The sequence below is a fragment of the Ctenocephalides felis genome, unplaced genomic scaffold (assembly GCF_003426905.1).
Source record: "Ctenocephalides felis isolate EL2017-DRISC unplaced genomic scaffold, ASM342690v1 CF-g0.4_SCAFFOLD_03573, whole genome shotgun sequence".
Taxonomy (NCBI): domain Eukaryota; kingdom Metazoa; phylum Arthropoda; class Insecta; order Siphonaptera; family Pulicidae; genus Ctenocephalides; species Ctenocephalides felis.
The window spans coordinates 18,399,871-18,412,270 of NW_020539727.1; the positions used below are offsets into that span (position 1 = coordinate 18,399,871).

A 12,400-nucleotide genomic window follows, 5' to 3' on the forward strand; every position below is an offset into this window, starting at 1 on the left:
CATGGTAAAGGTTCAATTGGTCCTTTTGTTAATTTTTATAGGGGTTATATATAAAAAAAAACTTGGATTTAATTTAAAAATAACAATACATCTTATAAAACATTCAAATAACTTAGGTTTCGGTAAACTAAACAACCGTGCTCACCAAGAAAAAATTAACAACGAAAGACAATATTAATAATTTGTTATGGATTTTCAAACATTGTCGTTCATCTCCTGATAAATAACGAGTGATAGCTGGTTATACATATTTTGCCCTCTACTTTCAAATATTGTAGTTGAAAAAGTTCCTAACTTTACTTGTTTTTGAGATATCGGCAGCAGTCCTTTTTACCTGTTCTTCATTTTTTTTTTACATTTTTTCTAATTACGTAATTCCTGTTTTTTTTTTTAAGCATTTATATTTACTTTTATTCAATAATTTTTTTTTTTCACTAACTTAAAAATAACAATACACCTTATAAAACAATAGAATAACGTAGGTTAAAAAAATATATTAAGGTCTCGGTAAACTAAACAACAGTGCTCACGACCAAAAAAAGAAACTAGCAACGAAACAAAATATGTACTTTTGTTGTGGATTTTCAAACATTGACGTTCACCTCCTGATAAATAACCAGTGATAGCTGGTTATACATCTTTTGCCCTCTACTTTCAAATATTGTTGTTAAAAAATCCCTAACTTCACAAAAAATAACAATGAAAGAAAATACTTTTGTTATGGATTTTCAAACATTGCCATATCATCTTCTGATAAATAACGAGTGATAGCTGGTTATACATCTTTTGCCCTCTACTTTCCTGATAAATAACGAGTGATAGCTGGGTATACATCTTTTGCCCTCAACTTTCAAATATTTTTGTTGAAAATATTTTAACCTTACTTGTTTTTGAGATATCGGTAGAGAACTTTTTACCTGTTCCTTTTTTTTACATTTTTTCTAATTACGTAATCCTTTGTTTTTTTAGGATACGATCAAATTGCACAAACATGCAAGACAACGAGGACAGAAAAACCAAGTCCTGTTTTTGGGATCTAGGAACTCGTTTCCAATATCGACAGCAATATGAATATTATACTTTTATCCTGACGATGAGCAATAAATTCGGCAGGAATAAATACGAGTATAATTTCTCTCATTATGAAAATGGTAAGTGGAAGATCTAAATATCTAATAAATGTATCAATCTAGTTAGATATTTATATTTGTGTTCTTTTATCAGTTATACCAGCCAAGGCAAGTTTTTTGGAGATCAGAGACAAAAAAGAGCACAGTGCCCTGGTTGTTTGGAACGTGACGAGACCTTTGAATACTTTTCCAAAAGGACTGCACCATATGATAAAATACACTTCTCAATACGAAAATAGCACCACACAGTGGAAGGTAATAAATATGCACACATTTATTAGTGTCAAACATTATACACATTTATATATAGATAAATTATATATTATATATTTATAATAGCATTGAAAATATGTATAATATTTAAAAACAACAATGTAATTAAAGTCATATTTCAAATATGACATGATCGGTTTGTCATTGTAATTAGCATTTAGGACTTGAATCTTCATTAGAGAAATAAAGTAATTGCTGAGTAATAAATACTTAAATATGTTAAACAACGCCTGAACAAATATTGTTTTTGCAACTTCACTCATCATGTAATTGTGTTTGAAGAACTTCATGTATTTAAAATTAACACACATTCATTGACTGCTTGTATTTTTTACTTTTTAGCTGGCGATATTCAATTTGCACGTCAGTAGAGTCCTTTTTTAAATCTTATATAAAAAATCAAGTTCAATTTCCTCCTCTGTAAAGTCCTTTTTTATAACCTTGCTCGTCAGTAGAATCCGCTTTTCAAGAAATTAAATATTAATAATTTTGCTCGACAGTAGAGTTCCTTTTTTTAATTAATAATTTTGCTCGTTAGTAGAGTCTCTTTTTTGTCTTTTAGATCAATTTTGTACATTTCTATCAAGTTATTTGATCACTTGTCAGTAGAGTCTCTTTTCTATTATGTTGTTTATTCATTATTCATTTGTCAGTAGAGTCCCCTTTTTGTCTTTTTTGTCAAATTTTGGTTTGCTCGACAGTAGAATCTTTTTTTATATTTACGAGTTTCAAATTTGGTCGCCAGTTAAGTCCAATTTCAAATATTTTAAATTAAAATTGAGTTTGCTCGTCAGTAGAGTTCTTTTTTAGAAACATTTTTTATTCATATTTTGTTTATCAGTAGAGTCCCTTTCTTCTCTTCTAGATTGAAATTAAAGTTTGCTGGTCAGTAGAGTCCCTTTCATAAAACATTTTTCATTAATATTTTTGCTTATCAGTACAGTCCCTTTTAGTATCTAAATTAAGTTTGCTTACCAGTAGAGTCCTTTTTCTTCTTCTAAGTTGAAATTAAACTTTGCTTTTTTAGTTTGCCTGTCAGTAGAGTCCTTTTTCAAAACTTTGTTGGCTTGTCAGTAGAATCCCTTTCGAACTTTAAGATAAAATTTATGATTATATTTTAACTATTCGATTTTTTATTTGCTCGTCAGTAAAGTCCTTTTTAATCTTTTAGATCAAAAACTAAAGTTTCCTCGTCAGTAGAGTCCTTTTTTATATGTTTCCTTTCTATATCTTTTACATCTATACAAGTTAGTGGAGATCTCTTTCAGTTTTTATATTTACTAATTTTAAATTTAGTCATCAGTAGAGTCCCTTTTATCAACTAAGTTGTAATTAAAGTTTGCTTGTCAGTAGAGTAGAGGATTAAAATTATGTTTGTTTGTCAGTAGAGTCCTTTTATTTTTTCTGTCGTTTGATAATTCTTTGAACAGCTTTAGAATCTGTCTTGTCTATAAAAAATTATCTATTTTAATATAGAAATAATTTCTAATCAATGCACTTACGTTTAGTACACGGTACAAATGTTTAATTTGTTTTACTATTTTCAAGGAACAGGGTAAAATATCTTTTTGATTCGGGCATTTTTTATTAAATCAAGATTAGTACTACGATGCAACTTTAAAATGATTATTTATCATACAACGACAGATCTCTATTCACATACACGACTACTAATCACAATCGACCCCTATAGAAATGATTTCATCGAGAGCGAATGACTTTCACTTGACCTTGCCGTAACAATTTCCGTTGCATTTGTACGGATTCACACCCTAGTAGCGCCTAACGAAATTTTACTTCAAAATATATTTTAAAATATTTTATCTTTTATCCCAGGTTGCTGATACGTCTTCGATCCCAATAAAATCCGAACTCCAATACCAATTCGAATTGAAAGACCTAAAATATGCCTACACGTTGTACGAAGTGCGAGTCCAAATAAAATCTGCAGTAGCTCCAAATGAAACCAGCAAATGGTCCGAGTACAGATCAGTGTTCTTTAAAACTTTACCAGAAAGTAAGTACATAGTTGGATAAAATAAAATTGGTTGTGACCAGATTGGTGATTTGTTTGTTTGTTTTTTTTTTAGAGCCTTCCAGGCCGCCAAATACAGTCATAAGCAGTTACGAAGTGGTCAACAAGATTGGAATGAGGGATGTCATTATTTATTGGCAGACTTTGGAGGAGTATGAGAAGAATGGAAGGGACTTCAAGTATAGTGTCCAGATTAGCGAAAATGGACGAATGCTGTAAGTAAATCTTATATATTGATCATTCTTTTACAAACCGTACACCATCCAGACCTCGCCATTTTAAAATTGTCTGAGTTTTTTTTACAGATATTATGCATAAAATCATTTGACACGTATTTCAGGATTTTGCAGATTTTTTTTTACGTAAATATTTACGATTGAAATATGAATTTTTTGCTCAATTTTTGGGTTAAATTAATTATCTTCAGTTGTGCTGATCGGATCAGTATTATTATTTTTTTATTACACTCATGTTGAAGTGAAGTTTGTAATGATTTTTTAAAAAAATTACTAGATATGGGTCAGTTATCACTCCGAAGTGAAACCGAGCGGAGATTTTGTAATATCCGACTTTCCGAAATTAGTACTAAATCTTTTAACACGTACAGACATTTGCTTGAGATTTTTTACTAATACAAAGATTTGTGTCGAAAAAAGTGGTCTTTTTTTTCGTCTCACAGCCAGTTTTAGGACTTTCCAGGTATATAATGTCTCAAAATAATGCTATTTTGTATTCTATATTCTGTATCCGGTAATGTTTGTCCGTAAATGGGCTCTTTCAATGGTATACAACCAGCTAAAAAATATTTAGTATTATATTATAACATTTACGCAATTATGATTTTATAATTGTGTAAAAGTAATAGTATGCTAATCAAACTACCTGATGTATAATTAATTCTCGAAAAGGAAATAATAAAAGAATGTGAGGTATTATTATTTTGTGAAAAATATTAAACACAAGGATTTACTCTTATTTCATATATAAGGTTCACAGCATTATTTTCATATAAATATAAAAATAATCAAAGAAATCTATTTTTTCTCTTCAAAAATAATTATGAAATTGATTTTGATTCTAAAGTTTTAGTTAGGTATTCGATGCAAATTGGGAAACATTATTTAGAACATATTGGTAATTTTTGCATGTTCTGTTATCACCGTTTGTCCGCTCAATTTTTATGACGAAAAGGTTCTTCATTATGAGTCGAAAGTCTCACAAAGACGCTTTGCGGAATCTTCTTTTATTGTTCTGGACAAACGTAGTATTAATAAACGAACTGATACCATTTATTTTATTTTATATATCATTTATTTTTTAATTATTTAATTAATCATACATTTCAACATCTTTTAAATCATTGGTTTCATCATTTCAGGCCCAGGCTACCCGACAGAATCCAAAACAACTATGCAAACTTCACAAATTTGGACCTGGACAAAGAATACGAATTTTCATTGACTTCGGTTAACGAAAAAGGAAAATCTGATAACAGTTCCTTGATCCACGTGCCGAGATCAGATAGAAGTGAGTAAAAAAAAGTATAATAATGATCTAGTTAATTTATTTTAGTTTAATTTATAATACAAAACCACTTGGAAAACAATTTATATAAGGTTTTTGTTTGTATGGCGAAGGAAATGCATTTAGGCATACCAGACTAGGTTTTTTGTCTGGATATGTTGGACTCAATAAACAATACTAACTTAAGCTTTTGCTTATCTCTTGTCTTTTGTTCTTACGGCTCTACAATTCTATAATTCCCACTCATTAGTGAAATTTTAAAATGCTTATAGAAAAACCACGAAATTTGTTATTCTGCTTAGATTTGTTAATTTCGATATTTGAATTTTCAATCAAATTTTATATGATTATTTAATTTATTTCATGTGTATTTTTCTGTTTCAGTTGTGAGTCAGCCAAAGCTGTTCACAAAGATCTCATTGAGCGATTATGTTTATCTGTTGTCCTGGAAAAGACCCGATGGTGTTGATGATATTTCAAATTACACCATTTTCTGGTGCCAGAGTGGATTTGAAAGGCCTACCATTTGTCCAGTGAGTAGAAAACTTATATATATATACACGTATATATATATATATATATATATATATATATACATATATATATATATATATATATATATATATATATACATATATATATATATACATGTATATATAATTATAAATAAGAAACTACTTTAATGGCATCCCTCCAGTTAATAAATAGTAAAACTAAATAATATTAAAAAAATTACTAAGTTTTAGACGATTTGAATCCTAATTTGACTCTTTATTAGATGGAACTACAAAACTAGAAAAATTTGTTTTAATTTTAAAATTTGGTTATTTATAGGAACATTTTTCTTTGAATTCAAGAATCAAATATCTAAGAATTGTTTTGAAAATGCTTGAGTGCATAATTTAACATTAATTTTAACTTTCTAGTTTTTTATATAAACTTTTTAGTATTGGTGAATGTTAGTTTATTTCTCAATTATATTTTCATTATTCCAGAATTCTTTAGAATGGCACACAGTACCAGCAAACGAAAGCACACACAATGTAACTGTAAAGACAAATAAAAATTATCAATTTGCAATATCAGTCAATACACCGACATCGAACAGTGGAATGAAATGGGCCAAATGTACTGTACTCGAAACAGGTAATAAATTAATCATTGAAAGATAAATAATATCATCAATCGATTTATTACCATTTATTAAATTTGTACTTTATTTCAGGTGTTGGAAAAATCCACATTGTCCGAATCGATCACATAGGAGACACTTATGTGAATCTCAGTTGGGTTTTGGAATGTTCTGAATTAATGGGCGTGATTACCTCATTCAAAATTTACTACTGTGTTCTAACTTCACCTGATGGTTATTGCGAAGGTAAAAATATAATACATACATAATCCTGAACATAAGTTTGATGGCTTTAATTTAATTTATTCTTTTAGGTCCAAAAATGAACGAAACAATTCTGCCTAAGGAGGAATACATGTCGGCTACAATAACTGGACTTAAACCGTATACAACGTATCAAGTCAATGTTTCTGTGGTTTCACATAAGAAAGAGGGTTTGCCGAGCAATCCTAAATATTTGACAACATTGGAAGCAGGTAAATAAGAAATAATATATATATATATATATATATATATATATATATATATATATATATTTATTTATTTATAATTGTTTTTTCTTTTTCAGCGCCAACTCCTCCACTCAATTTGAGACAAGATGCCGTCACAAATAATTCGATTACAATTTCTTGGGATGCTCCTTTGAAGATAAACGGAGTCTTCAAAAATTACACAGTCAGCTATGGAAGTGAGTTTGGATGGTCAGAGGAAACTTTTCAGAATATCAGCGAAAGACAGGTAAATAATAATATTAATATTAAATTATAATATTGAAGGATTCTTATCCTTTTTGTATATACAAACTATTTTTTTTTTTTTTTCAGATAACTTTACGCAATTTATATGGCTACACAGATTACTACATATACGTGAGGGCATGCACGGTGTCCTGTTCAAATGATTCGAACAAACTGAAAGTTAAAACGCTTGTAACATGTAAGTAAAATTACTTATTTAAATTATACATTATTGTATTGTATTGTATTATTAAATTACAATACAATAGACTAATGTTAGTCCAAGAATTTTATAAGAAATTTAAATATTACTACTATTCTTATTCTATTTCTATAGATCCTGGTAAAATATCAATACTGCGCTTCAACAGTTCAACATTCATGTCTAGTTGGCATCCTCCGGTGCATCGAGGAGGACCTTTAGATAGTTATGAAATATTATTCACTAGAATAACCGATGGAAAAACTACTGAGGATGTCTACAATACAACCAGTAAGTAGAAATTTAAATATAATATATATATATATATATATATATATATATATAAAATTCTCATGTCATGGTGTTTTTGTCAATACTCTTCCGAAACGTCTTCACCGATATTAATAAAATTTTATAATCACGTTCAGAACAGGACATATATTTTTCATACCTCCAAGTAGTAAGAATTGGACGCCCTTAAGATTTATTTTATTTTTAGAACATTTTTTTATTATTTTATTTTTTTATAATTCGTAACTAAAGAACACACGCAGCCCTAAATTTTCACCCTACTATCACGTATCCTCATTTCGTTAAAATCATTTTGGTAATTTATTTATATTTATATTTACATTTATATTTTTTATATTTTTAGTTTTTAATGTTTTTGACTTAATTTTAGTTCAGATTTTTTTCAGAGTTTGTGAAGAAACTTAAATTTTATTTTAAAAAACTATTTATTATATTCAAGGGTTGTCTAACCCTGACACTTAAATATTGGAATCAATCTTTGGAATTAATTTTTTATTTTGATTTGACAAAAAATCATGAAATATTACGTGGGAAAGGGCGGGACTAGTAAGATATCACTATGTATTTATTTTTTACCTAATTTTTTTTTAATGCAAACATTTTCAAGAAATATGAAAAAAAATCCAATTTTTCTCGTAACTAAAATTGCACTCAAATACAATTTTGAATATCACCAAGGGGGAGGGCGGTCCAAAAATCTTTAAAAAAATCGATCACGTGATTAATGGACACCTTCTTAGTTATTTTTTATACTAAAAGTTTTCCAGAAATATTTTTTATTTTTGCCGGGCCAGCTAGTATATATATATATATATATATATATATATATATATATTATATTTAAAATTCTTCTGTAATGAAGTATGAAAGGATAATCCTCCTGAACGATTATGCGGATTTTGATAAATCTGCCTGAAGTTTGTTAAGGGAATTTTCTAGGATTTTTTATAGATTATTATTTTTTAACTAATGCAGTCGTGTTTTGCCTTACTTTACTAAATCACAATACAAAAAAAAATTACTCATTTAAAAAAATATTTAGAAGTTTCATTGTGTCAAAAATTCATATGTTTGGCATAGGATACGGAATATTTACTCAAGTCAACGGAGCGTTTTGGGTCAGATTTTTTTTACTGTGCTCCAGTTTGTATGAATTTTTGGAATTAGATTCATCTTACTCTCAAGTGTGAAAATAATTTAGACTCTTGCCACTTCTCAGGGGGATGACATCAAGTTACTGGCTACTGAAAATTTGTTTCTTTTTGGCGCTTTTCATCGTTTTTTGCTAATATCTCCAAAAATATACATTTTAAGGAAAATCATGCCATGAACAAAATTATATCAATTAAAATCTTAATAAATCGGTGTTTTATAATGATAGATAAGAAAAAGCAAAGTCGTTTTTGATTCCGTTCGAAATTTTATTGCAACAAAGACTGCAATTTCCAACACATATATCTTATGCTATAAATCACAAAGGCAGACGATGATATTTTGTGAGATAAATTTGGAAAATCGATATTTTAGTCGTAAATAAACAAAAAGTCATTTATTTATACATCCACATCTACAGGTATGACTGAGAATATTGGATAACCCTTTTGGCATTAAAATAAATTGAGCTTTTGGAAATAAATTTGTTCAATCATTTTATTTAAAGCAGCTGTACATTTGAGATCACCCATATGGATGTATGTACATTTCGGTATAGACTGTCTAGTCTAAAAAACATAATAATTTTTAACTAATTGGTAAATCAGTATCGGTTATTAAAAAAAATGGAACTTTTGAATTGTAGTCATGGGTACAGGACAATGTATGTCGGGTTATCTAGTATATATATATATATATATATATATATATATATATATATATATCCATATATATAAACATATTTCCTTTCTCCCAGGGACAGAATTCAAGCTACCAGACGCCTTCTGCGACGACGACACCCAGACGACGTTTTCGTTCCAAGTGCGTGCCGTCAACAAAGTACCAGGACAACAAATCTACTATAGAGGCAACTGGAGCGATTCCTACGGCGATATCTGTTTCAAAGGCGAAAACAGATATACCGGAGTTGTGGCAACGTTCAGCATCATCGGAGGAATTGTCCTGTTTGTCCTGGCAGGTTTCGCTTGCAAAAGGTCATCATCTAGGCAATTATTAGTCGTAGTGATTTTTATTAATTTGACTTTGTTGTATGTAGTTTACGAGCTGTTGGATAGGGTCACTGTGAGGGTCGTGCATGAGGGTAGAAGGGTGTATGAATTCGAAATATGATAAGAAAGATCAATCGGATAGCTTGATGTCAAGCAGTGGTTGTATCGGTTTTTGCTTGGAAATATAGATAGATGATATATTTCTAAATAAACTATTATTATTGCAATTATTGTTGGAATAAATTTGCTTAAAAGAGATATGCCAACCGTTGGGTTGCCATCTAATAAATCTAAAGCCGCGTCATTAAGAACCAGCTTATGATTCTATCAAATTCTAATTGTTGTTAATAATAACAAACAAAATAATGATAATTAATTCTAATGCTGATGCGAAACTTATTTATTAAGATCTGATCATTTGACAAGAAAATTTGGAAAAAATATGAGTGTGTGCGTTAGGGTGGTCCTTAAAATGGTAATTTTCGAATTTCCTTGCTCCCAAGGGCTCAAATTGTTCCAAATTGATAAAAAACAATTCTCGGAAAGTTTTAGCTCTTAATATTAACTTTTAGATAAAGCGCAATTCAATCAAACTTCGTATGGAAAGAGTATAGAAAAAATTTTGAAAATTAAAAAAAATGTTTTAGGTATAACTTAGCGACAAATGAATGAGTTTTATTCATTCATTTGTTCGCTAAATTACATCTAAAAAACATTTTTAAAATTTAAAAAAAAAATTTTATGCTATTTCCATACGAAGTTTGATTGAATTGCGCACTATCTAAACGTTAATATTAAGAGCTAAAACTTTCAGAGAATTGTTTTTTATCTATTTGAAACCATTTGAGCCCCTTGGGAGCAAGGAAATTCGAAAATGTCCATATTAAGGACCACTCTAGTGTGCGTGTATGTGACTGAGTCAAAATTTGAGTATACAAATTGAGCTCATGACGAGTATATATGTCGATTACAGAGTATGGTAAGACATCGGATAAAAAATATGCTTGCATTTTACAAAGTTTAAAAAAATTTACTTCATTGTTAACATAATAAAACTAAATTCAAATTTTTCCTGTGATGTGATACAAACGTGTAAAATATTATAGGCCTACGAAAAGTAGTTTAATTTTTAAAAAAATTAAATATATGAAGTACTTTAAGTACGTTCATCGTAGAGACTCATTATTTCGTTAATAATTAAGTTAATAAATTTAAAAAAAAAACATTTTTTAGAGTCCTTTCAATATATTTCTTGTTTTGAGACGCTTTTTAAATTTGCAAATAAGTGCAACATATTTTTCGCCAAAAATTCTGAAAATCGTAAATTATATCATGGGAGGAGGCTCTAGAATTCTATAAATTCCCATTTGTGTGTCATGCGCATGAATGTATCGGTCTTTTCAATATATTTCTTGTTTTAACGATTTTACCAAAAATCCTGAGCCATGATTTTAAAAATTTAAAAATCATTCGAAATAAATCAGTTGGGACATTTGAAGTCGTTCTGAATCGTTTGGCACCGAAATTGGCAAACTATGTGTGTGTGTGTGTGTGTGAGCCGAATATTGACCTATTGTCGACGTTTTCTCAAAAACAGCTGTACGGATTTTAAATATTTAAAAGACATTATTTTAAGGACTTTAGTTTATTAGTTATGGCTGAGCCGTTTCTTTATAATTTTCAAAATACAACATTTTTTTCTGTGTGTGTGTGTATGCGAGCGGATTTTTGACCTTTTGTCGATGTTTACTCTGAAAGAAACTTTTAACCGTTTCTTTAAAAGGCATTGTTTTAAGGACTTTAGTTTATTAGTTTTGTGCGATGATCGGCCGAGTCTATTCTTTAAAATTAAAAAATTGCATGTGCATATTTTACGTAAACGGTTTCACCCAAAGATTCTGAAAATCGTAAATTGTTCGAAGGATATCAGTTGAGACAACATTTCAAGTCTTTTTGAATAGTATTAGACTAGGTCTTTTATCTGGGTAAGTCGGACTCCGCAGTTAGCCCTTATTTTATGAGGGGAGGGCTCTAGAATTCTATAAATTCTCATTCGTGTACATATGTATGTATGTATCAGTGTATTTGTGACTAAAAATGTGATTTTAACTCCTCGGAAAAAACGGCCCGGCCAATCTTTGAAAAAAATTAATAAGCAGGATGGGTGTTATTTTTATAAGAGAAATTTGGCAATATATTTTTATAAGAGCAACATTTTGATTTTGATTGCTCGTCTGCAATATTTTTTGTGATACATATTTGTATTTTTTTAAATTATTTTTTTAACTATATATAAACTATAATTGTAAATTGGCGACTCATTTATGCATTTAATTATAGTTTATCGGTTTAATTTGAATTGTACAAAATTAAATAATCTACAATGTTAAATACCTAGTAATTTTTAAACGGTTCGTCTAAAACATATAAAATATTTGGAAAAAGTATAGGAAATTAAATAATCTATTATATCGGTGTAGTTTAAAATCGCTTTAAAAATAAATACATATACAAAAAAAAATATCATTACAATTTACTAATTACATTTGTGCAATTTTAAATCCCGCAATATTTAGTTTATTAACTTTTTATTATTAAGTTAGAAAAAAATTATATTTTTATTCTATTGTATTTATTTCTAAAAAATGTACGACTTTGTTACACATCATTCTAATTATTATTATTTTTATTTCGTTTTTTTGTCGTTGGTGTGAAACATGGTCAAGGAACAAAATGACTCTGGATGATGATATTATGGAATATAATTATTTTTTATAAAAAAAATTGTGGTTTTATTGATTTATCCTTGTAGTCATTGAGTTCCTTAGACCCTTGTATAACACAAATAGATAAGAAAAACATTCTAATTATTAATAATTTAATATAATCACTA

General features: G+C 28.7%; 1 protein-coding gene across 1 annotated transcript in view; it reads left to right on the forward strand.

Moving 5' to 3' along the window:
* Positions 1-12,400, forward strand: part of LOC113389701 (cytokine receptor) — a 32,859-nt gene that overhangs the window by 14,756 nt on the left and 5,703 nt on the right. The window contains exons 5-17 of the mRNA XM_026626716.1: positions 970-1,151; positions 1,225-1,385; positions 3,240-3,420; positions 3,494-3,653; positions 4,817-4,965; positions 5,347-5,495; positions 5,958-6,108; positions 6,188-6,340; positions 6,409-6,570; positions 6,663-6,832; positions 6,919-7,030; positions 7,169-7,324; positions 9,255-9,492. Of these exons, the coding sequence (XP_026482501.1) occupies positions 970-1,151; positions 1,225-1,385; positions 3,240-3,420; positions 3,494-3,653; positions 4,817-4,965; positions 5,347-5,495; positions 5,958-6,108; positions 6,188-6,340; positions 6,409-6,570; positions 6,663-6,832; positions 6,919-7,030; positions 7,169-7,324; positions 9,255-9,492 (2,124 nt within the window). The remainder of the gene's footprint in view (positions 1-969; positions 1,152-1,224; positions 1,386-3,239; positions 3,421-3,493; positions 3,654-4,816; positions 4,966-5,346; positions 5,496-5,957; positions 6,109-6,187; positions 6,341-6,408; positions 6,571-6,662; positions 6,833-6,918; positions 7,031-7,168; positions 7,325-9,254; positions 9,493-12,400) is intronic.